The 24,318-nt window shown below is 39.4% G+C and overlaps 3 protein-coding genes and 2 long non-coding RNA genes across 10 annotated transcripts in view; 2 read left to right on the top strand and 3 right to left on the bottom strand.

The window, feature by feature from the left end:
• Window positions 1-17: 17 nt before the first annotated feature.
• On the bottom strand, window positions 18-1,121 carry Cbp20 (cap binding protein 20). Its single transcript, XM_065481506.1, has 4 exons — window positions 892-1,121; window positions 654-835; window positions 454-592; window positions 18-197 (listed from the first exon to the last, which is right to left on the bottom strand). Exons 1-4 carry the CDS (start codon window positions 955-957, stop codon window positions 81-83), a joined length of 504 nt encoding a protein of 167 aa, XP_065337578.1. The 5' UTR covers window positions 958-1,121; the 3' UTR covers window positions 18-80.
• A 109-nt stretch (window positions 1,122-1,230) lies between these two features.
• On the top strand, window positions 1,231-6,435 carry LOC135938015 (uncharacterized). 4 transcript variants are annotated; one of them, XM_065481503.1, is made up of 14 exons: window positions 1,231-1,531; window positions 1,591-1,676; window positions 1,780-1,864; window positions 3,155-3,263; window positions 3,314-3,533; window positions 4,186-4,383; window positions 4,450-4,593; window positions 4,652-4,678; window positions 4,731-4,809; window positions 4,865-4,993; window positions 5,099-5,184; window positions 5,241-5,315; window positions 5,403-5,594; window positions 5,652-6,435. In XM_065481503.1, the coding sequence occupies exons 4-14, from the start codon at window positions 3,166-3,168 to the stop codon at window positions 5,733-5,735; spliced, it is 1,332 nt and encodes a 443-aa protein (XP_065337575.1). In that variant the 5' UTR covers window positions 1,231-1,531; window positions 1,591-1,676; window positions 1,780-1,864; window positions 3,155-3,165; the 3' UTR covers window positions 5,736-6,435. The 4 variants fall into 4 exon arrangements, with proteins under 4 accessions (XP_065337575.1, XP_065337573.1, XP_065337574.1 ...); XM_065481501.1 differs by having other exon boundaries at window positions 1,771-1,864; XM_065481502.1 differs by having other exon boundaries at window positions 1,231-1,676.
• A 637-nt stretch (window positions 6,436-7,072) lies between these two features.
• Window positions 7,073-9,789, bottom strand: LOC135938019 (uncharacterized). The gene is made up of 3 exons (XR_010574590.1): window positions 9,689-9,789; window positions 7,855-8,106; window positions 7,073-7,255 (listed from the first exon to the last, which is right to left on the bottom strand). It is a non-coding gene; the product is annotated as an uncharacterized LOC135938019 (long non-coding RNA).
• A 94-nt stretch (window positions 9,790-9,883) lies between these two features.
• LOC135938020 (uncharacterized) lies at window positions 9,884-15,961 on the top strand. The gene is made up of 3 exons (XR_010574591.1): window positions 9,884-10,025; window positions 13,568-13,678; window positions 13,737-15,961. It is a non-coding gene; the product is annotated as an uncharacterized LOC135938020 (long non-coding RNA).
• NaPi-III (Na[+]-dependent inorganic phosphate cotransporter type III) overlaps window positions 14,791-24,318 on the bottom strand; it is a 25,003-nt gene continuing 15,475 nt past the window's right edge. The window contains exons 3-14 of one of the 3 annotated variants that reach the window (XM_065481495.1): window positions 21,740-22,221; window positions 19,329-19,427; window positions 19,130-19,273; window positions 18,895-19,077; window positions 18,722-18,841; window positions 18,335-18,391; window positions 18,020-18,198; window positions 17,829-17,963; window positions 17,383-17,522; window positions 17,143-17,328; window positions 16,920-17,078; window positions 14,791-16,404 (exon numbers count right to left, since the gene is read on the bottom strand). In XM_065481495.1, coding sequence (XP_065337567.1) covers window positions 16,314-16,404; window positions 16,920-17,078; window positions 17,143-17,328; window positions 17,383-17,522; window positions 17,829-17,963; window positions 18,020-18,198; window positions 18,335-18,391; window positions 18,722-18,841; window positions 18,895-19,077; window positions 19,130-19,273; window positions 19,329-19,427; window positions 21,740-21,935 — 1,689 coding nt within the window. In that variant the 5' untranslated portion in view covers window positions 21,936-22,221 and the 3' untranslated portion in view covers window positions 14,791-16,313. Of the gene's footprint in view, window positions 16,405-16,919; window positions 17,079-17,142; window positions 17,329-17,382; window positions 17,523-17,828; window positions 17,964-18,019; window positions 18,199-18,334; window positions 18,392-18,721; window positions 18,842-18,894; window positions 19,078-19,129; window positions 19,274-19,328; window positions 19,428-21,739; window positions 22,222-22,259; window positions 22,810-24,318 lie in introns of those variants that run through there. The other 2 variants (XM_065481492.1, XM_065481494.1) reach the window with 2 other exon arrangements.

Genomic DNA, 24,318 nt, shown 5'->3' with positions numbered 1-24,318 from the left:
TGAAACTGCGTATGAAATACATGTTAATTAGTTTTATAATAGCGAAAGCATCACGTTTACAGTTTGTATGTACAAAATAATTACGGGATTCCACCAGTAGTTGACCCAGGGAACATCTGCACAGCTGACTTAGGCTGAGCATTTTTGCCAAATCCACCTCGACCACTGTCGTAATCTGTCCTGTACTCATCACGCACCTAAATAATAAAACCAAAATTGTCAGAATAGCCGAAAAAATTATTCAAACCATCACCAGTGAATAAATGACGTTAATTATCAAAAGGACCGTTTGGTCTAAATTCTGTCAATTATGGCAGACTCCCAACTCGCACTTCTCGCTAGGATAGGACATTTACATTGATTCTTCCCATCAGAGCGAAAGTGTGAGTGATCGGAAAGCGAGAGTCCCCTTTAATTGAAGCGACAAACGCACAAATTGGTAATTATTATTACCTGTCCGCCAGTCTTTCCTCTGCCATACTGACGCCCTTCTGAGAACCCAGCATCCCAGTCAGACCGAATGATTCTGTCATCCAACCTGGTGCCGTTGATGTATCTCATGCAGGCCTCGGCATCAGCACGGTTGTAGTATCTGCATTCAAGAAATTTATAGATTCTCAAATATTCGTAGAAATTAAGTGATGGAATCTCACTCTATGAAACAAAAACCGCAGGGAGTCTTCTTGTACTTGTCCAGGCCCATGACTACTCGCTTGACGTCCCCGCACTTGGAGAACAGTTCGTAGATCTGCTCTTCGGTGGTGTAGAACGACAGATTGCCTATGTACATGGTGGTGGAGTTGCGCAGCAAACGCTCCTGCTCGGTGCGAGAGCCCTTAAAGTACGCGATTAATTTATTTTGGATTAAAAAAATAAAGGATAATAGTTCACTTTGAAGTGCTGGTCGCGGTAGGAGCTGAGATCCACAGACGGCGTTACCACTTTTCCTGTGCTCATGTTGCCGGCTTCCTGCGTTCACCGAACCTCCAGAATTATTTCTTTTGGTTGAGAGCGTTTATTGGGAAAAAGTCTGGTAAGAAATTAGCAGAAAGTTGCCGAATTTGGAGAACGCACGCTGCTACATCCAGGGCTACACAAACAAACAACAAGCGAAGCGACAGGCGTCAGGCGACACAGGGAACGGGGGGGGCGTGTCCATTATTTGAACAAGCGCCAAGCGCCCTACCTCTCTTCTATCTCACTGCTGGAACACACCTACTTATGACCTAAACCATTAACATAAGACTTAATAAACACACGCTTTTCATGTTAAACTCTTCTCGCTTAAATATCATTATCTCCTCTTTGACACTGCAGCAGCACCAGTCATGCTTTGGCCAATAGTAGCTTGCAATCAAGACGCAAGAGATGTTGCAAAGTTGCCAATTTGATTGTAGCTGATTCTGATTGGCAATCGACGATGCCCTCTCTAATCAAAAAGTAGAAACTATTTTCATGACATAATTTAAGGACTCAATGGCTCATTGTCAGCACACAGCACAGGCTCAGCATTAGCAAGCAAGAAGTCAAAGTAAGTTTTATTTGGATCATCATAAAAGCTTCAAGATTATTGAAGTGACATTTTTACAGAAATCTTCTGAAGAATCAGAAACTGATCTGATTCGATGAGGACTTTGAGTGTTAATTGTTAATATTATGTATCATACATAAATATGGTAAGTTAAAAATTGATTATGTATATTTTAAATTGTAAAACATGAAACCTTTGTATATAATTGTATAATGTACATACACGAATGTACACACTAGTTTTCTCAGATCCCCCTCTAGTCTCTTCAGAAAATCCGACCAGGCTACAGAATCCCGGTCATTGAATTTTTAGAACGACTCATTTTTAATTAAGGTAAGCCATTTTCAGTTTTCAGTTTCTTTTTAAAATGCTGCATATTGTCCATATTATGTATTACTCAGACCGTAAAAGCAAAGGGAATAATATTATTACATATTATAATTTATTATGTACTTATGGTAAAGTTACAGTTTCTGCCGCGTTACACATCTCGCCAGTTCTTATGAGAATCCCATGCTAAAGTAGGGGTGGCGGAAACTTTAACTCGGCGGCGAAAACTGAAGCTTTTCCATAATATTATCTTGGAATTTCTCCAAATTTTTACATCTTTTTCATACGATTTTATGCTGAATATTACTTAATTAAGCACCTTCTTGCTTGCCACTTTTCTGACCTCCGACATTGGGCAGCCAGAGCCAAAAATAGCCGCAAAATGTTTGAAATTCTCCAATTGTCTTGAGATTTGCTAGTAAAATGACTTCATAAAATATAAGCCAATAGGCTCGTATGTATATAATATTATATGGTTCTAATTTTTCATTAATCCTCATCGCGCGTTTACTTGTGACGGAATTTTGAACAATAATTTTAAGTTTGTCTAATTTTTCTCACGTTCACCGTTCACATGAAATTCGTTGGCTCTTCAGTGGGCTGGGTCCCTGTGCGGCCTCTGGTGCGCCCTGGGTGCGCCTATTATGTTATCCGTTCGCGGTGTTCTTGGGACCCGAATATCAGCATTCGTGCTAGTACAGTGCGCGCCCTTCCCGGTCCTCGATCAGGGATAAAAAGCATACAAAATTATTTCAAAAGTGATTTCTTTATGAATGCGGCCCAAAATAGCACAACATAGTCAATTTTTTATCCGAGTGATATTTAACCTTGTCGAGCGCAATATTATTTATATTAAAATGATAACAATAATCTCTACTACATACGTCTGTCGATATTACCATGAAAATTACTCGAAAAATTGAGTAAAAGGTGCATTAAATCTAATTTTGGCACTATTCTTTTAGAGGAAATAAATTGGGTGAGGAAATAAACTGGGCCGTACACTTTTTTAATGTAAGCAAAGTCACGGTACTAAAAATATTTAAATTCGCAAAAAAATATTTTTGTATGCATGGCAGCCTCTCGGCGCAGTTATAAAATAGAAATTAATATATTATACTGCTATGGGGCAACAAAATTTATAGTAATTATATAATATCACTGCGGACAATTAATAAATTAAAAAGCAATTTTTTAATTTTCCATAACAATATAATTTTTGCAATTCTACACATATATTTAAACATAAATATTCTGTGTTTGGTTAAGTAATGAATATTTTTCTCTCTGCAGCCTTACGAGCCATGGTCAACTGCGCGATTCCAGGATGCACATTAAACTCATCCAGCTCGAAAATAACTGATGACCGTTTGAAAAACAAAAAGAAAGTCAGCTTCTTAGGGTAATTTAATACACCAAAAAGATTTTCCACTTTTAAATATTTAATTTTAGGTTTCCATTTAAAAAACCCACACTGCTGGCTAAGTGGATTAGCTTCATGCGCAGCTTCGATGGATTGCATCACTGGAAACCTTCAAAAGGAAGCAAAATCTGTGGCCTTCATTTTACTGCAGATTTAATGGAGAATTTTGGGCGTGGAAAGACTCCATCTTTGGAATTCATTCCAACCATCAAAAACCCAACTTTGAAACCACTTGGAAAGTCAAGGAAGGTAAAATGCATATTTATTTTATATTGGATTGCAATTGTCTTTTAATATCTTATCAATTATATTTAAAAATCTATATAAACCTGCAAAATTTGTCATTAAGTTATAAGAATATTTTGCTAATTTGAATTCATGAAGTGAAAAAAGAATTTTATGTCTTTCTTTTTTTAAGTACAAATTTAATAAAGAGTATAGATAACAAACTTTTGGAGAAAGTTTTCACTGCTTTTGAATCAATTAATTCAAAGGGTACCAGCGCCCAGCAAGTAGCACTGATCGTTGATGATTTTGTTCAGCGCCAAACAAGCTGGTACTGTTGCTTTGTTTTACTGAAAAGGGCGCTAAAGCCAGAGTGGACATAATATGCAACCAAGAACCAAGGGCGCTGAATGTCAGCACTAGCTCTTCACATTTGATATTCGCGTCAGAGAAGGGTGAAAGATTCATGATGCGTAATTGGCACCCTTAGAAAAAAGCATTTTTTGCACTTTGTTTGATTTCGAGATTTCTTACACTTTCAATTCGCGGGTTGGTGGGGATTCCAAATGCGTTAGAAAATATACTGGCAATTTTGTTATAAAATATTATTGAATTTGTTTCATTATTGCGGTGCATTATATCATTTGAATTCATGGATTGTTTTTTTTGTCAACAGAGAAGAAACACATTCCCCACTGAGAGCTCAAAGCCGAAACAAGCAAAGCTTGAACACAAAATCGACAAGCCGGTTTCAGATATTAGAATCTTAGACGGGGCACCTCCTTTTGCTGCAGGGTGCTATTTGTTTTTCATATCCGGCGTCGCACACATCCTCACGATTCACCCTTTGCCAATTGAGGGTGCGGAAATAACTGTAAGGCAAAAAATTTCATTTTAATTGTCTTAAGGATTTTTCTAAGTATGTATGTTTTCTTTTTAGAGCACTGGTCAGAGAAAAAAGGTTGCAAAAACCTTTAAGCACTGCCAAAGTTTTGAAGTTGACCGTGGCATTGTTGATGGCACTGTAACGTCTGAGGGAGTTAAATCTCAAAATGAGGGGAAAGATGACGGGTACACCATATCTGTAAGTTTGTTTTTTAAATTACCCCCTGGATTTCGTTAATGCCTGACAATTTTTACAGATATCCTCAGATTACTCTATCTCTATAGTAAGTCGAACTTTTTATTTCTGAAGTCTATAATTATATTGAACATTTTTAGGATGAAAGAATATCACAAGGAGACAGTGAAAAGATAAAATCTGCCACAAAAAAGACGGTGCCTTCACAACACAATGAAGGTTTTATTTGGACTGACGATTTGGTGTAAAAATTAATACTGCTTTCTGTTTCAAGACTCAAAGGACAACAGAAATGATTCGAATGACCTGATTTCTATCTTAGCATTCATTCCCAGTGTAATTGGTCACCCTCAAAATATTGTCAATGATAAAATCACTTCAGAGACTATTGAATCTACATCAGGTATGAAATAATAACCTTATTTTAAAGTAGAATTGAGTTATTTTGCCTCTTATTCCTACTAAAAGTTAGAAGAAAATGATAAACAGTGGTTTTATTTGCAAACAGGTAATCGAGACGAGTCCAGTAAAGCAAATTTTGGGAGCTGCTCTTCTCTAAAAGATTCTGCTTTACCTCAGCTTGAACTTAACGAGGTATTAAAAATGCGTAATATACTATTGCACAGTGTAACTCATTTTTTTCTATTTAGAATGAACTGCCTGAGTCTCAACACTTGAATAATGTAGATTTTATGGAATTCGAATTCAATAATATGGAGCCGCTGGTAATTTGAAGTATTTTATGTGTCTTCTATGAATTTGTATTAAGCACTATATTCTTATTTACACTTTGTTCAATTTTTATGACGCAGATAGATTTTGGAAATCCATTATTTAGCAGCCAAAGTCCCCCCTATGATGGGCAAGCTCCTTCCAGTGATTCAGATGGTTTCACATCGCGTCTCTCTTTGTCCCAGTCTTCGGAGACCATTTATGAACCCTCACATTTGCCACTGCAATTCCATCAATTACAGTCTTTAGATAATGGTGCGGCTAAAATGAAGGTACTTTGAGAAGGATGTTCAGATCAGTTTACGTTGAGTAACAATTATCCTACACAGATTTCCAATGACGACCTGCCATGCGTACTTTATGACCCCATGTTACCTGCTCAGCTGTGTGATAGGAACTGGACTGGCTCGTAGCCCACGGGATGTGCTAAGCAGAGACGAAAAATGAGTTTTTAGCGTGATACCTCAAGATCAAATGTGCTAGTGTGAGAACATTTTTGTGAATACTTGGGGGAGGGGGGGGGGTTCTACTTCTCTGGATAAAACATATAGGATTTCGTTTGTCCTAGTTTTTTTAAATGAGATGAGATGTTCACCCCGGAAAAATGAATGGTTGTTTTAAATCTTGTTCGAATAAATATACTGCATTATAAATTAGTACAAATTATTTATTCAAAATTTCAGTGCAATTTTTGCAATGCAGCGCGTTATTTTATATTTAATTGAGTAATGAAAATTAGTATTTAGCTTTTTAATAATAAAATGCTATAAAACCTATTTAAATATATTGCTTCGTCAAGTGTTGTCAATGAGAATGAGGATAGTTAATACTAACAAAAGAGGAAAACCTTCAATCACGATTGTTTATAGTGGACCAGGAGGGTGACTACACTAAAACACATCAAAATTTCAATGATTGTGAATGAGCCAGGCTATTAAAAATTGGGCTGAGTTTGTTAAGAATAACACCAGACTGTGTACTAGTTAAAATATGCAAAATTCCTTAGCACTTAGTTAAATCTGAAATTTTGTTGTAAATATATAATTGCTGACTATTTTTGTCACTATGAATAAAATGTAATGTTATATTTAATAATAAAATGCAGAAAATTACAAATAATACTTTGTTTAACTTATAGAGCCAGAATACTGCAATACAAATTATGGCCTATCGAGAAAATTATGCTGTATCTCGGTGCTCATCTCTGATAAATTTAATTTTCTCCCTTGCTTCCAGTTACCCACAATATGGGTATCCCTCGTGCCTAGTTGGTGCGAGACTAGGAGGCCGACCTAGCAGTTCATGGTGAAAGAAGCAGCGATAAAGATAAATCCCAGTTTGCGCAAAGAAAGGATCCTGGACGCTGTGAGTTAAAATTAAAGCCCAAAATTCGGCCAGAAATTAATGTTGTGTAAATTAACAGCCTGCAAACATAGACCATGACCTGATCTTTATCGAGTTCCAAATCAAGGTGAAGGCGCAGGTAGAGGAGGTTTCTTAACCTGCCCACCCTTAAGTACAGGGCTGACCAGCAGGAGATGAACGGCTAGTGGAGGATGGAAAACTGCAAGCTCCTAGGTGGTCACCGAAGAAGTGCGCGCGACTAGCTGGGCCATTCTTGGCCTCTACCAAGCCGACAGCCTGACAGAGACATTCCGTAAGTTTATACTTTTCATAAACACGACTCGATCCCTCATTGATTTGTGGGAAAAATCTTGAAACAACTGGGAACTGAAAGAGATGGTGAAACTTTGTTTTCCTTTTTACTTGATGCTTATTTATTGTTAGTATACTGCGTCAGAGTTTAGCTATAGCTGCTGTGTCCCTATACTTTGAGAGCTGAGCGAGGAAGCTGCCCAGCTGCTCTCTCTGTGTGGCGTTGACAATGTTGGAGAACATTATTTAACTTCTTCTTCATTTTGTTGTTGTGGTTCTGTAATTTCAAAAATTGGGTTTCATTCGTAATTTGTGACACAAGCGTGTTTTTTTTTAAATGATGAAACCTGATAGAAGATACTATAAAATTCATTTCATGTGAATTAATTTCCCTGTAGGTTACATTTTTTTTATCATTAAAATTTAATAAAAATAAAACGTATATATATATAAACACACACAAGCAAATAATTCTTGCTGCTTTCTACGATTTGCGTGTTTCTTTATTGCTAATTAAATCAACTTTTAATGTGATTCTGGGATTATAAATCAATAGAACAATTCTTTTATACCAAAAAATCGGGGTTTCGATCATTTGTAAAGGCGGCATGTAAAAAATTTTATGCAATAAAAATTATCAATAACATGGTATTTGTAATTTTGCATGAAAATGTCGGTTAAAATTCTTGTTTTTCATTAATTTAACTTGCGCAATAATTATAAATAACCAATAATTTATAGTGATTAAAAATCAATTATTCTGTTATATCTCTCTTATAATGTCCCAGAAAATTGAGAATACGAAAATTCAATATCAATTTTTGCTTTTAAAAACTTAAAAAATAGCTAATCAGATTTCTCCTGTCTTGTCATTACCTTGAGCGAAGAGGCGATGAGGCCGGAGGAGGCTTTGAAGTGCTCGATCACCTCCCAGTAGGACTTCTTGGGCCAAAGGTTGGTGCTGCTAGTCGAGGAATGCGGCGCGATGGACACCATGCTGCCTCAAGCCTCAACTGTTGTTGGACGACACGACCGCCGTCATGTGGTGTTCACGCGGAACGGGTGCCGCAGCAGATTGCGCGACCGACGCGTCTTCACCAGCGTCGCCGTTCCTTCCGGCTGCGCTGCCTGTGGACACAACAACACAACCAATAATTCCATTTTATTTGTAACTATTAAGGCTAATTGGTGCTCATTTGCACGAAATGGATTTTTTTAAATAAAAACAGCCAGCATTTCACCAAGTTTCCCCCAAAATTTCAATTAGTCAAGCCTCAACATTGTTGTTAAACGATCTATCAAATGAGGGTCTCGTTGCAAATTATCTGGAAGACTAATTTAAAATTGTTAAGGCAAGCGGTATCCATTAATAAAGCGAGAGCCAGCAGTGAGACCCTTTAGCAAAATTGGATAATGAAGGGAGACGGGAGACCATCTGACAGTAGTTCAATTATGCATGATTAAAGCGACCTACAGGAGGCAATGCATACTAAACATGATAAAAATTTCTCATTGATAAGAATTTTTTAAAGGAAGCGCTCCCAATTTGCAAATGGAGTCATTAAATAAGTTTCAAAATTTAATTTATTAACTAATTTTGCTTCGTTTTCATATCTTTGCATAAAAGACTTGAATCAGCATAATTTAGACGGTTATGAAAATCATAGAAATATCAATTTTTGTGGAGCCAAGTGAAATTAATCATACGAGTTCATGAAATGGCTTGTTTTTGTCTGATTCATCGACCGGTTTGTGGTTTGTAATTAATATTAATTTAGTCCGTTCAAAAAGAAGGATCACCCGGTGTAAGAACCATTTTTATTCTGACCAAGGGGGGTGAGATACCATGAAACCAGGCCCAGAATTGAGTTTCTCGTGGCATAAAATATATAAAACGACATAAAAACAAAAAACGCTAATTTCTGACTAAAATTAATTTAACTCAAAATATTCCACCCCTGGGGGGGCAGGGGGTGGGTCTCAACCCCCCAACCATGACCTCCAAATTTCAGAATTAGTTATTTCCAATCAAATCCCCTCGAAATCTGTACAAAAAATGTGCTCTGTAAAAAATTCTAGATTTCCAAATTTTTAACCTGAAAAATTCCCATTTTTTATTTAAAAAAGGCAATTTTATGAATTTTAGCCCAATATTTTAGGGTGCGATAAAACTTTCAAACAAGTTTTCGAACCAGAGCATGAAAATATAGACAGATTATTTCACGCTACAGTCGCTCTTGAAAAGCACTAAATAAAAGGAAGGTTGTTGCCGTTGGTAAACACGAGGTGCCACACAAAAGCTTAAACTCGGCGCGCGAGACGTGTTTTATTCGTGCAGCCGCATCTTTTAAAAAGCGATTTTCCGGCGCTGGTCGTTTTTCCGCACGACGGCCCCGCTGAATCACGACAGCTGCTGCTGCTGCTGCGAGTTTTGCAACTTTGATTCTTCAGCCTGTTTGCGAAATTCTCCTCTCGCTCACTTTCCTCCTGTTGCTCTCTCGCCGCCGCAAAATAAAGCATTCTTCAATTATTTCAACGAGATATCAATATATGACAAATTGGATTTATTTTGTTTGAAACAATAATTTTTTCATAAATAAAAATTGACTCAATCTTTCAACAGAGGACTTTTATGATAGACGATATTCTATTGTAAAATTGCCTATTTTTAACCAAAAAATTTGTTTCTAAGAATGCAAAAAAATATTACCTGGAAGTTGAATAGAGTATAGGCGACCCTAAATCCATATCGAATAGTGAACAGGGGCCTTTGGTCCACCGGTTACTGGGCGCCGAGCTCTTAGTTTGCGTACTTGTGGCGCCTTCTCGCCACTACTGTCCTACTACTTTGCATTTAACCTGTATCGCCAGGTGGCAGTACAAAGGTGTGCGACAATCAGTGCACCCTTACTGCACCTTCTCCCCCACTGCACAATCAGACTCGCACCAAAGCAGTCGCAACACAATAATTTCTCTCTCCGGCTAGGATGAGATTTGGTGCGAGAAAATTCCAAAAAAACTATTTCATATTAGACCCGAACTACGGGGTAAGTTGTAATAATTGTTTGTATTTCGAATGTGATATTTTTACTGTTTGTATTTGTGATTTTGATTATTAATGTAATTTCGCAGTCTTGATCTTGCTTCTGATCTTGATCTTAATTACCAAACCACGAGACCTAAATAAAAGACGAATTACTACAATGAGAACGACGCATTTCTGTCACGCCTTCCACGTACCCCACATACTCAACAGAATGGGTGAGGGGCGTCGAACGGCACCAACTAACGCGTTCATGATATTTTTAGGCGCGCGTTGAGGTAGGTGTGTGTGCCATCGTGCTCGTCGTCCGGCACGCTCGCCTCATCCACTTGTTTTTTTAATATTTATATCAGCAATAAAAAATGTTTTAAAAAAAATGCAATAAGCAGTAGTGAACACATTTAAAAAAGGTTTGAGGAGAACTTTTATAGTCTTCATGTTTTTCATGAATTATCTTTGACGTAGGGTTTTTAAAAAATTCGCCACACAGCTTGCATTGAATTTGTTTCTTATCTCTGTGCCGCTCAGTTACATGTGCTTGTAACTGAGCGGCCTTTTTAAATGTCGCTCGGCACCATGGGCAAGTGTTTTCAGGTTTTTCATGTTTTTGTACTTGGCGTTCCATCGAAACTGAAAATATAATTATTGTTAATCATTTTTTAAAAAGAGGGAAAAGGTTTCTTAAAATATCCCAGCCAGCAAAATGAGTTTTCGCCCGCAGCGTAAATATCCAGCAGGTCCCAAGAGACGGAACAACAGGTCTTTTGGTCCTAGGGGGTAGGTTTAGGGGGTTCAACTCGCTGGAGCGGCTGTCGGAACCGTGCGGGAATCTATATAAAATTTCGCGCTGAGTCAAATGGCGAAATCCGCAAAAATGGGCAAACCACCCCCGAGGGAGTGGTTGGACGTTGCGAACACGAATCAACGCAGGGGCTCTAGAAACGGCGCCAGGGCGAAATCGGCGCCGATCGCGTGCGAATTGGCGATTTACCGCTTCCTCGAACTTCTACGGAGGACAGAAATTCGAAAAAATGGCCCCCCGGTTCGAACGCCGCGAAAACGGCGGCGTCGGCCACCGCTCGGCTCGGGACGTTGAACGCCGCCGATCGGCGCGCCGGGTCCGCCGACGCCGGCGCCACCGGTGGCGAAAGTGCACGTGAAACGGGCGTCCGAAATCTTTTGGAACCCGAATGGGCCCCCGCGGTATTTTTCCAGGCCGCGAGTGACGCGGCGCCAAAAAGTAGACTGTTGACGCCGGCCGCAGCGCGAATTCGGCGAGGTTTCAACGACGCGTTCTCCCGTAACGGCGTTGCGAAGTTTTTAATCCCCCGTAAGGGATGAAACCCTCTCCCCCCGCCGGAGGGTCCCGATTCAGGGCTCGTGGGCGCGACGGGGGTTCGCGCGAGGGGTTCGAACCGCGAGTTCGACAAGAGTGACGAAGAGGGTCGCGCGCGAACCTGACCGAGTGCTGCAAATTCGCACCAGCAGCCTAATTGGCTTTGTTTTTTCTAGCCATTAATTAAGGCTGCGCAAGTTTTGAGACCGGTTTTTAAATCAACAAATTTTGCTAGCTGGGTTTAGTAAATAAAAATTCTACTTGCGTGCGTGCTGCTATGGACCGAGGTGTTAAGGAACAGGTATAGAGCCAAATTGATAAAATTTTATCACAATACTCAACACGCCAGCATCGCGTACGTGCCATTGACGTTCTACACATTCTTCAATATATGTATAGTCCAATCAGGGCCGAACTGGTATCGAAAAATTCCCGGGGCATTCTTAATTTTGGCAGTCCACTACAAAGTAGCGGCCCAACCAGCCCCCCCTCCACCCGGGGTTCGCAAAAATAAAAAAACGCGTTTTTCCGGAAAAAAAACCCAATGCATTGCAAACACTTTATTCTCAAATTATGCGGATTTTTCCAAAACTCATGCATTTTTATTGAAAATAAAGTTGCTCCATGACAAATGTTAACCTTGCAGAAAATTTCTTAGCGATGATTTTGTTTTGTCGAAATTCCATTTTTAATCTCGTACAAATTAGAATTTTTTACAATTAAAAATTAATATACATTTTCTATATTTTAAAATCATATTCAAAAATACGCTATAAATTTAGAATGATTTTTAGTTGAACTTTTCCTTTTTGAAATAATAAAAACTTTTTTATCTGTTGATATATATAATTGCTAATTTGTATTAAATTATATATATATATATATATATAATTTAATAATAATATAATAAATAATAATTAAATAATAATATAATAATAATTATATATATATATATATACAAATCTACAAATTTTCATTTTCATTAAAAAAATATTCAAATTTTGAAAAAAATGCGCAAAATTTCGGGAAAAATACTATAATAAGTTTTTTACGATGTTGTTATTGGTTTTTCTGGACAAGTGCGTGTTTTTGCGACCCTGAGAAAACCCCACTAGGTTTTGCAGTTTTCTGTTATCCCGCAAATTCACGCATTTAATCTTTTTCCAAAATATGAATATTTTTATGTTTATTTAATTTAAAAAATATTTCTTGAAACATAATTATTTTTTTTAAATACGATTTTGAAATTTAGAAAACGTGTTCAAAAGATGTCCCATGTCAAATGTGAGCTTTGCAATTAATTTCTTAGTGATAATTTTTTCCACTTCAAAACTCGTAAAAAATTGCAAATTTTCAAATTTCATTATTTTATGCAACCCCACATTTTGGGTTCTATTTAACCATCAGATTGGCAAAAACTACCCATAATTAAACTCATCTCCAGGGTTGCAATGAGCCAAAATGCACCACTGGTTTTTTGCGCATAAAACCAGCTGAAAAACACCAGTTTTGGGGTTTTCCGCATTAATTTTTCCGAATTTAACCTCTAAAAGATCACATTTCACGCAAAAAGCGCAAGAAATTTTGGAAAAATTCGACTATTGTTAGAATTTTCGGTCTTTGGTGAAACTAGTGCGGAATAATAAGTAGTGCTTTTCAGTAAAGTTAGAGGTTTTATTATTGAAAAATTATTTCTTTATGAGTGGAGTGGCCCAAAATATCACAAGTCAAATTTTTACACCGATCGAGCGATATTTTAACCTTTCCGAGCGCAGTAATTTTTATTAAGATACTAAAAATTATCTCTGTTACATCTAATGTTTTCCATGAAAATTACTTGAAAACTTGAGTGGTGCTTGAAATTTAATTTTGATATTCTTTAAGAGGATATGTTAATTGAGCCGTATATACCCTTTTTTATTTTTGCAAAGTCGCTCGCTACTAAAAATATTCCCAGATAAAATTCGCCAAAACGATTTTTATTACGTGTGCATGGTAGCCTCTCGCCGCAATAAAAATAAAATTGGAAATAATATACTGGTATGGGGGCTTTTTAAACAAAATAATATAAAAATTAATATCAATGTGGACAATTTATTGAAAAATATTTTTTCATTTTTCATAACAATAACAACTCTTTGCAATTCTACACATATATTTGAATAAATGTTCTGTTTTTGGTAAAGAAATGAATATTTTTATCTCTGCAGCCGCACGAGCCATGGTGCCATGGTCAACTGCGCGTGAAGATTCCAAAATGCAGATTTTGGGAGTTGCTCTTCACTAAAAAATTTTCCTTACCTCAACTTGAACTTGAAGAGGTGATAAAAAATTCTTAGTATACTATTGCGCAGCGTAACCCATTTTTTTTCTATTTAGGATAAAGTGCCTGAGTCTCAACACTTGAATAATGTAGATTTGATGGATTTGGATTTCATGGGTCGCTTGGTAATTTGAAGTATTTTATTCGTCTTGTAAGAATTTGTATTAGGCACTTATACTTCAATATTTATGAGACGTAGAAGGTTTTTTATAGATCCCTTATTTAGCAGCCAGTCTCCCCTCTGATGGGCAATCTCCAATTCCAGTAATTCAGATGGCTTCACATCGCGTCTCTCACTGTCTCCGTCTTCAGAGACCATATCTCTTTCACAATAACCTGCTTTGCGTCCATTCTGACCGAGTGTTACCCGCTCGGCTGTGTAAATGGAACCTGACACAGACTCATAGCTCATGGGATGTGCTAAGCCGGAGATAAAAACGAGTTCATGGCGTGATGCCTCTATAGATCAAATGTGCGAACTGGAGAATAATTTGTGAATACTCGATCGGGTGGTTTTCTCTGCTCCTCTGGATAAACAAAGAATTTCGTTTGTCTTTTGTAAAAGTGTTTTAGACGAGATGAACACGGTACACCCCGAAAAAATGAATGGTTGTCTTAAATATTGTTGCATCATCGAGTAATTGGTTCAAATTATTTACTGAAGATTTCAATACAATTGTTTCAATGCGCAGTGTTATTATTTTAAATTTAAAAAAGCAATAACTCTTATGCGAATAAAATTTAAATATTGCTTTGCTGAGTCTTGCCAATGAGAATGAAGCTATAATTAATACTAATAACTGTGAAGAGGAAAGCTTGCCTTAATCACATTTTGTTTATTGTTGACCAGCAGGGTGACTACTCTAAAACACGTCATAGTGTCAATTGCAAAAGAGCCAGGCTATTATAGTCATTTGGCTGAGTTTTTTAAGTGTGATCAATGAGATGTATCTCGATTTCAAAAATTTATTTTTTAATAATTATTTATCAATTTTGCACAGTTATCTACATTTTTTATATGAACCCGTGGTTTCAGAGAAATGTTGTGATTAAAATATTGCTGACTCTTTTTGTCACTATGAATTAAATTCCAATAATAAAACGAAGATATTTAAAAATAAAACTGCTTTTTTTACTTGAATTTCCAATAGGGCCAGAATTTTTTTAATACAAATTATGGATCATCAGAAAATTTTATTCACCAAATTATGCCAATCAATATACAGTTTGGCCGCTTGTTGTCACTTATTAAATTGAATTCAAAACTCTTTTTGAAATTTCAGGATTTATACATGAACAGTAATTATTATTACAGTGAATTTCATAAAGCACATGAAAAAGCACAATTTGTGCAGCACATTGGACTGATAATGTAGAACATTCTGTACCACAACTACAGGATAATAAATTTGAGGGCTGTCTGTTCTTGCTCTAAACTGTTTTTCGGATTACCTAAATTTAATCGAACAACTGGTAAACCTCACTCAGAAAAAACCAGCATATCAATTTAGCGCCTTTTCTTTACTGCCTAAAAAGCCGAGTTTAAAGGAGTGCTTGCAGTACATCGACTCTTCAACTAACATTATGTAACTGGAGCTACACAAATTTACTCTTACTACCATTACATTGGTTATGTGTTTGAGTCGTTAGCTAATTATCTTTGTGAAAACTGCGCGTTGAGGAAGTAGGAAAATATTATTCATTTTTCGGCAAGCCTCATTCTTTTGGTCTCAATTCAGAATTTTGATCTCCAAAGTTAAATAAAGGATGTGTTGCTTTTGAAAGAGATGAGTTTCAGAATACATTTTCCACTGGCGAAATTACCAAATCAAATGCTACCCTGTGGTGCAGAAGTCCGTCTTAAAAATATTACAGACAATTGTGTTTCAAGGTTAATTTCCAGCCAAATTTTTGTTGGACCTTTTCACGCGTTTGTCAAAGTTAGATCAATTTAAAATTTGGCTGAGAATCACCCACTTTTTGCAGTCTTAACCAGCTCTAATTTTAACAGTAAGACATTGAAAATTCAATGCTGAAGTGTACAACTTCTTTAATTTTTCGCGTGCCAAGTTTGAATTGTTAAATTGCCAGCAACTGTATAATTTCGTTCTTGCAATAAATTAAATGACAACATGTCCGATGATTAACTTACACATTCCTTGCGTTAACATATCATGAGATAAATAAATGAAACTTTGTCAAGTTTACTGAAGATACATAAATAAAAATTGCTATTTCATCATTCCATTCTTCTAAAAAAATTAAAACATAAAAAACACAACTAATGTAGTATGTTTATTATATAAAAAGAAAGTGTGTGTGTGTGTGTGTGTGTGTGTTATTCTTGTGTTGCTCTTTGTGATACACAATCATAATGCGCGCGACATGATTTCTTAAATGATGATCTATTGCTTATTTAAAGTTACTTCTTCTATCGAGCCAGCCAATCGAGAGCCTGGCTCAACACCGTGAGTCAATTAATTTTTAAATTGTAATATAATTTTAATTTCTAGAAAATAAATGTAATATTAAAAAATTAAGATACATTCTCCCCTCTGTTGCACTTCCCCATCATGTCTTAAGTCTCCGTGGTTTTATTGTTTTATGCTGCACTTCATCCAACCGGCCGGCGTTTACATAGCAAACGTTGTCAGCAGGTACATGCAAGCAGCACTCAACGAGCCCGCTACTGGAAGCGTCACCACCCAGGCGAAAATGATGTTCCTGCAATCATGTGAGATCGTGTAAAGAATAGAAATTAAAATATAATGCGATATTTGACTCAAAAATAACTTATCAAATTTTTGAGCAAAAACTGACATTAGAGCGGGAGTTTTTTATTTAAAGAGTGTTCCAATAACCTAAAATTGTTAAAGGATGGAAAAAAAGTGAAAAAAAAACAATTTCCTTGATAACGTAAGATTAAAAAGAAATTATGAAATCTCTCATATTGATTTATTGCAAAGGATTTAATTTAATTTTTGTTTTATTTGCTACTTTTCAGCATGTCTTCTCGCTGCGAGCAGGTGTCATGTATTAATTTTAATATTTGAACTCTGCGTGTCCTTGTTTTACCGGGAACTTAGTACACCGCTAGTCAGGCAGCAAAACTAGTTTTCTTTTGGCAAAAATAATAGATTAGGGAAAACCTGTGTAGCTAAAACCTTGCAAATGTGGCTTACATTTTACATGGAAAGAAAATTTTTAATTTTCAATTTCTATTTAAAGTGTCACAATACCTAAAGAGCTTCCAGTCAACACCTCTCTTGTCAGGGTCTGATGACGCCCATCCGACAAACACGACGGACCCCACTTTGCAGTGGGTTGTGCTGATTGGCAAGCCAATTTTTGAGGCCAGCAGAACTGTAAATGCGGCTCCTATCTCAATGGTGAAACCACTATAGGGGCAGAATACAAATTATTAATTCTTCTGTGCGCTTGAGAAACAGCCGGCTGGCTTACGTTGAAGGAGTGATGGCTGCCAAGTCTTCTCCAATTGTCTGGATGACCCGCCTGCCCCAGATCCAGAGGCCGAGTGAAATGCCGATGCCTCCGTAGAAGAGGATACTAATCGGGGTCTCGGAGTTTTGGTGCACTGCGCCATCTTTGAAAATCATCCAAAGCGCCACTAGAGGACCGATGGCGTTGCTAAAAAAAAAGTTGTAGAGATTTTTGTAGGGGTTTGATGCTAATTTGATTTACCTGACGTCGTTTCCGCCGTGAGCAAAGGAACCAAAAGTTGCCGTGAGGATTTGCAGGAATGAAAAGAGCCGGCTAACTTCTGGAGTGTCTTGGACAACAGCGTTGCTGTTGGGCAGATTGCCATTTGCAGCTTCAGGGTCCTGGAGATTTTTAAATAATTTTTTACGATTCCATTTTTGGCTGGATTAAATGGTCAGACTTAAGTCACATATTTAAATGCCTGGGTTGTATTTAAAATTTTAATAAATGTCTATCAACCTTAAGATATTCTTCATTTGCCTTTGCCCATCCCCTACAATGGGATGATTTTTGTTAAATATGTCAAACCACTTAAAAGAAATCCTGGCAAAATTTTGAAACAAAAATAATATCTAGAAATAGGGGGAATTTTCTGTAGCTCTGGGCAGTAGGAAAAAAATAAATAGGAATTTTATTCTGCGTCATACCTGGTTGGCTGGCACCCGTTCTCTGATGAGAGGAACTGCGCTGCTGTTGGGAGAAAGACCGTAGGCTGGGGTGACATTGCCAGAGTTGAGGCCTCCTTGCAACTGTGGCACTGGCATGTCTCCGTTTTCTCCAATCTACATCGCAGAGCTTATTCAATATGAGTTTTACTTTGAATGGGAAACACACTCACCCTGGCAACTACTTTGTCACCAATGATGAAGCCGTTTGTGCCCTTGGCGTTGCCGTTGGATTTGAGTTCATTGGGGCTGAGTGCGGTGATTTCGATGTTTTCGGTGATCACTCCGAGTCGGCCCATATCCTCGACGGAGATGTTCTTGCTCTGCTGCGGACTATGGTCCCGAGACGAATCTAAAATTGGGGCGTCTATGAATTCAGAACACGTTTAAATCACAAAGAGTAGGGGAGTGGGAAGACAAAAGGGTCAAACGCAAAAGCCAACAAACTAAGACAAACAGTCCTCTCTTTTTTTGGATAATTGACTTACCTGCAGACTCTCCGAAAGTGAACTTCACCTGACCCTCGCACTCTTTCGTTGTGTGCTCTGAAAGGGGCCAAAAATTATCCAGCTGCCATTAGAAGCCATGCAAATCTAGAGAGGCTCCAATCAAACTAATCCAGGGTTTGGCCAATCATTTGATTTGTTACAATTAGGTCATGCTTTCAATTTGGAAAAATCTCTGGAATGTCCCGACATAGTTTAAAGCAGACTAACATACAGAGAGCTCAACCAACAAGCAAGCACTTTTGGAATATTTCTTTTCCTTTCATTTCAGGACAACACAGGTGTGTATTTAACCTCAAGTTTGGAGCATTTTATTGATTTCGCATGGTTTTTGTTTTTAACATAAAATTCGATCCACGAAATACTTACCGATTATACTTTTACGGAGATAGGGCACGACAAAGCATTGCACGATCAATGACACGGTCACACCAATGGCCAAACTTGCCACGATTGAGCCCCACAATGGAATACGATCGAAGTGGAGAACTGGAAAGAAAGAAATTTTAAATTTTAACCCAAATGAACAGGAACACGCTTACGCTTGGGCCCATCATGGAAAATAGAGAAGACGTTCACAATGATGGTGATGCCATAGATCAGGGGCAGAGCCCTGAGTCCAGGTATGAGCGGTCTAGGTCGGCTGATGATGAAGCGCCGGATCAGCACGAACAGGGCCAGCGACATCGTGCCGGACAGCACCGGGGACACGAACCATGAAGCAACTAAATTCCAATTTAGAAGAAAAGCAAACACAGCGTATTGACATAGTAATACCGATGGTGAGGAGCTTGCTCCACGAGATTCCACCCGTGCCACGGGCCACCAAGGAGAAGCCAACTGTGGCGCCGACGATGCTGTGTGTGCCCGAGATGGGCAGCTTGAAGTAGGTGGCGACGATCAGCCAGACAGCGCTGCCAGCTGGAGCACTCAAAAAAATTAGATTCTGCCACTAAGCAGTGTCGTCGGGACATACCCAGCGCCGAGAGGCAGCCCATCATGAGCTCCTTTTCATGACCGTGGTACTGGTCGACGTCCAGTATTCCTTTCCGCATTGTATCCGACACTTTGTAGCCTGAAACACGCACAACCATTTTACGACACAATTCTTAACATAAGGACGTAAAATGACAAATTTTGGTTTGCCCATTTCTAGATCCTCGATCGTAAATAAAACTACATGGAATTATTGTGTGATTTTACCTTTTGTAAATTTATCATTTTAAAATAAAGAATGACACGATTCTTTTGTTAAATTAAACTTTTCAGATTATTTTCTTCTATCATGCCCCATTATAAAAACTCGATCTGATTTTCAAAGGATTATGCAACTTCTTGGCATTGGTGATGCGCAGGTTGCCTACCACCTAAATAAGCTGTCATACTCTTTGCCTCTTTAACCGCAATGGCCGGCGATCGATCAAATACGTACGAACAAAATTTTTTTTTTCAAATCACGATGATATTCTTTCTAGAGCCCACGTGAACCACGTTGACCCGAAGGTTCTCGACGGCCGCGAGAACAATCCTCTTTATCTTTCAAAAATGTGTGTCGTGCTGTAGGCGGCACAAAACCGGCCCGACGCACACTCGTGTGGACGGCAGTCAGCAGAAGCGCGGCCGCGACCTTTGACCGTTTGGTTATCGAACTCGCGGAGCCTACGTGAGCAGGGTGGTGGTGGGCAGCCGGAGGGCGGATCCCAACGCGTCGCCTGATTTTTTTAAATTCAATTTTATCTCTCTCTAGCGGCGTGTGCGGTTGTAAAAGCGGCCGTCACGCTGCTGCCGAAATGCGGAGGCAAAAAAGAAGGTGTGCACCAATGGCAGAGCCGCCACCTTGAACTCTGTGCGAATGAAAAAGAGGAGCGGCGGGGGCTGCGAAGTGCGCAATTTTCATTAAGTACGGGAGTCGCTTTTATCTCATTTCCCCGGGTTTATACACTCTGGCAACAGCTATAAATTTATGAATCACGCAGCTAACTAATAATGAGAAGTCTGCAAACATCAAAAGTTTGTGAGGGGAGGGGGGGGGTGCTGAAATTTTATCAAACAAGAGCATCAGCCGTTTAATTTTACCTCATTTTTAACAGAAAAAAGAAAGAACATTATGCGAAATTTAAGTTCTCAAATATATCGTAAATAAATAGAAATTTAATAATATACCAGATAAGGTTTGTGAGTTATTTTAAGCTATCACCACCTTTGGATCCCCTGAGGCTCGATGTTCTTGTTTTAAAACCTCGCTCTCGCCACATGTGCGTTTCAATTTTGCGCCACGAATTGAAACAAAACAATTCCACTTAATTTTAGCCTTCAGTTGTTGTTCTCTTTTTGATGAGTTTCATGCAAGGATAAAAAAGAGAAAGCGAAACTCTATAGGCAGAGCTATTTTTTAATGGAAAATCCGTTTTGTTTTGCCACTAACTAAACTCCTTGTTGAACAGAAGTGTTTATCTTACTAATGTGAATGTTCTGTTATGATAAACAACAAGGGAACAGAATTTATGTTTTATTTTCCACGTTCATTTTCAGTTGGGCTAATCAGGGATAAATTGCTAAAGAATAAATAAAGACGCAAATAAATCTCCACTTTAGAGCCAAGAAGCCCGAGGCTAATTATTTTCTTTGTCTGCATTCCTTTTTTCCAATGTCGACCGAGGGATGCAGGCAGACATTCTACATGCTGTGCGGATTTGCGCTACCGCAATTTGCTAAGCAGACCGCGGTGGATGGAGGCTGCGTGCAGCGGACTCGGCGCCGCCAGTCTGGCACAAGTGAGTGCGACGCGCGGAGGGGCATCCGCGCGAATCGATAATAGGGCAAGGGAATTGGGCACGTTGCGTCACTCGCGCGGGCTGCTGGCACACATATGGTATCTATTGCTAGCGGGGCTTTTCGCAACATTACGTAATCCGCGGGAGTCCAAAAAATAGAGAGACTAATTTAAAAGCTAGACGCGATGAGAGAGCACGCGCGCGCCAATTTTCACCACAAGCCGCTTATTTTTAGCGGCGGCGAGCACGTGGGTTTCGGATGGCTAGAAGGTCACGGATGTAGACGCCATACGGCCGAGGCGGCGTTGATCAGTTCCATAAATTTTGTCCGCATTGGAATCCACACTCAATTATCAGACTAATTAATGACGATCGAGCCTCCTCGGTTTTAAAATGACAACTACTGATTTTACGGAGGTCACGCTTATTCCTCTTTCGCAATTAATATGAAGGCAAATAAATAAAAACTTTTTTTTACTTTGATAATCTGAATGAAACCAGTTCGCCAAAGAACAACAAGGACAGGATGTAAACTAATGTTCCAGTCATAAAATCAAGAAAGTCCGGTGTACAGTTCATGTTTGATTTGCATTTGCATCAACACCAAACTTACCAATTAGCACGGAGCCAGCGATCTCGAAGATAGTGCCGAGGATGCAGGCCTGCCTGACGGTAAGTACGCGGGAACCGACGGACGTACCGAAAGAGTTGGCCACATCGTTAGCACCGATGCCGAAGGCCAAAACGAACGCGACCACAAATCCAAGGATCAGAATCCACATAACTTCGGGTGACTCGGGTGCAATCATTTTGGATTTTTTTTTTGCGATAGTTACGAGAGAAAAACTAAATATGCAAAATTTAAAAAAAAGAACTTGTGTCTAGATTGCACGCTCACTCTTCATGATATTACAAACTAAAACAGCTTACAATTACGGGAGTTATCACAGTCGGCATTACGTGTAGAGAAAAAATAGCGGAAGAGAGAGAGAGAGAGAAAATACTGAAATTGAGCTGAATGGCACGCGAGGGGTTTTAAAATAGAGTCATCAGGCAGAAGGCTGCGAAACTCGGGCACTACTGCTGCTGACGGACCTGAAACAAGAACGGAGAACACGGTTTGAGAGACTCACCGATGAGGGCTGCACCGAGAATTTCGAATATCGTGGCGACAATACAGGCGTTCTTCAGGGAGATGACCCCGGAGCCGACCGAAGTGCCGAACGTGTTTGCGACGTCGTTGGCGCCCGTGCCGAACGCGAGGAAGAAAGCGACCAGAAAGCCGAGGATGACAACCCAGGCAACGTCCTGGCACCACGCGGTCACCAAGACAGGTGCCGGCGTCGAAAGTGAGCATCGGACCGTATCACAGCAGCAGGCGGACAGTAGCAGTATCACAAGGAAAATTCTCCTGGATCCGGAGTAGCGAGCAGCCATCGTCGCGTCTCGCTTTGGGCAAGTAGGTCGGAGAGCACACAATCAGTCGGTTCGCCGGTCAAATTTCAGTTGAGCAGGTGCGACATTGCGTTCGGCCTTTTATACGCGCGCGGGTGTTATTTGCTCGCACTGACACACTCACACACGCCGCAGGACGAGGCGCTAATTTTTGGCCATTGACAGGAGTATGGCCAGATGGTCACAAGCCGCTGGTGCGGTGCTCGGTGTTGTCCCGCCGATCGGCCATTAACGACATGATGCCAAAACAACACCACCGCACATTGCCTTTTTATACCGGCTAAGGGGTGCCCCTCCACTCGACGAGCGTAGAAGACTTCTCTTTCCAGCAACTATAACTGATAACGACGGATGCTGACACCATGCTCGCCGGACCACCGCAAACTCGGTTGTGGTGTTTTGCCCGCTCGCTGTTCAGTCGGCGACGGCGGCGGCGCCGCGCCATCGATTGGCCCACCCCTTCAACCCCCCGACGGGTTCCAGAACTTTTCCAGCTGAGGAGTAAAAAGGACGGGCAGACGAAGGCTAGCCTTGGGTGCACTCTCTTGGCGCCAACCACCCTCGCACTACATGCGGAAGGGGGATGATTAAGCGTTGTCCTTTCACCGTTGTCGTTTTATTTTACAGCTCCAAGATACATTGTCGACAATTGTTGTGCATTCGCTTCCCTTGTTCGCAGCACGAACAAGACTACTGGCCTGTTTCGCTGCTGGGTTAATTGAATGACCTACTTTGCACCACGAACAAAGGGTGGATAAACGGTGCTGAGAGTGTGTGCTGAGTGGCGGGATCCCGCTCTAGAAGATTCTAGTGGCTCTTTGAAAATTTTTATCACCAACGCTCACTGTTGACAGCGCTTTGAATATCAAATAGAGCAAAAACGAGACCACAAAAAACTCTATTCGTGATCTCTATGGGTACAAAGGTTCGATCGGAACGATTTGCAAAAGGAATGACACAAAACTAATCTGTTAAGATATGTTATGTCAGCAAGCGGCACATGGTCGATGGCGGGGTAATTAACCGGAGATCGGATTAGCTGGTGCTTCGTAATGGAAAGTAGCGAGATTAGAAGATAAAAATGTCAGCTATTTGCGCAATTGCACCGAGGGTAACACATAAGCTCGGCCTTGAGGGTTGCAGATTCACTTTTCGCGCCGCGAGTATCAGGCCAAGGACGCGCTGGCTTCGTGTCCAAAAGTGGCCAACTCCCCGTTCAGCCACGAACTTCAAAGTGCAAACAAAGACAATGGAGAGCGGTTTGTCACTTTGAATTATAGTTCCAACTTTTGGCCAGGAATGAAAAGAGCAGCATACGAAGGAGAAATGACGAATTATTGCAATTACGAAATTGGTAAATAATGTATGCACAGGCACAATGAATGATATCTCACCGCACGGTTGTGTAATTAAAGGCTCAAACAAACAAAAACTAGTGATAACTGCTTGATTAATTGTTGCTACTTCAGTTTCAAACCAAGGGTTCAACTGATGTAATAAATTCAGTTTGTTTTCGCACAATTTTCTATAAGTGACTATGCAATGCACGACATTGCAGTACAATGCAATGCTATGATTATAACAAATGAAGCCATTATAGAAAAACGAAATATGTGAATGAATCGAATCTACAAAGTATAGAAATATTTAAACATTTCAACCGTAAATTTTAGGATGCGAAAAGCACTCCTTTTCGAACTTAGAACCTTGATTTCCTCTTTCCATATGTGATACCAA

This window comes from Cloeon dipterum, chromosome 2 (assembly GCF_949628265.1).
Source record: "Cloeon dipterum chromosome 2, ieCloDipt1.1, whole genome shotgun sequence".
Taxonomy (NCBI): domain Eukaryota; kingdom Metazoa; phylum Arthropoda; class Insecta; order Ephemeroptera; family Baetidae; genus Cloeon; species Cloeon dipterum.
This window is presented reverse-complemented; position numbering and strand designations above follow the sequence as displayed.

What these genes read in the sequence shown, in the direction of transcription:
- LOC135938015 (XM_065481503.1), top strand. Translation starts at nt 3,166, where the DNA reads ATGGTCAACTGCGCGATTCCAGGATGCACATTAAACTCATCCAGCTCG. An exon ending in TTGAGGGTGCGGAAATAACT is followed by an intron (nt 4,384 to 4,449) that starts GTAAGGCAAAAA and finishes TTTTCTTTTTAG; the next exon opens with AGCACTGGTCAGAGAAAAAA. An exon ending in CTCAGCTTGAACTTAACGAG is followed by an intron (nt 5,185 to 5,240) that starts GTATTAAAAATG and finishes TTTTCTATTTAG; the next exon opens with AATGAACTGCCTGAGTCTCA.
- Cbp20 (XM_065481506.1), bottom strand. Translation starts at nt 957, where the DNA reads ATGAGCACAGGAAAAGTGGTAACGCCGTCTGTGGATCTCAGCTCCTAC. An exon ending in ACCGCGACCAGCACTTCAAA is followed by an intron (nt 836 to 891) that starts GTGAACTATTAT and finishes GCGTACTTTAAG; the next exon opens with GGCTCTCGCACCGAGCAGGA. An exon ending in TGCGGTTTTTGTTTCATAGA is followed by an intron (nt 593 to 653) that starts GTGAGATTCCAT and finishes TCTTGAATGCAG; the next exon opens with ATACTACAACCGTGCTGATG.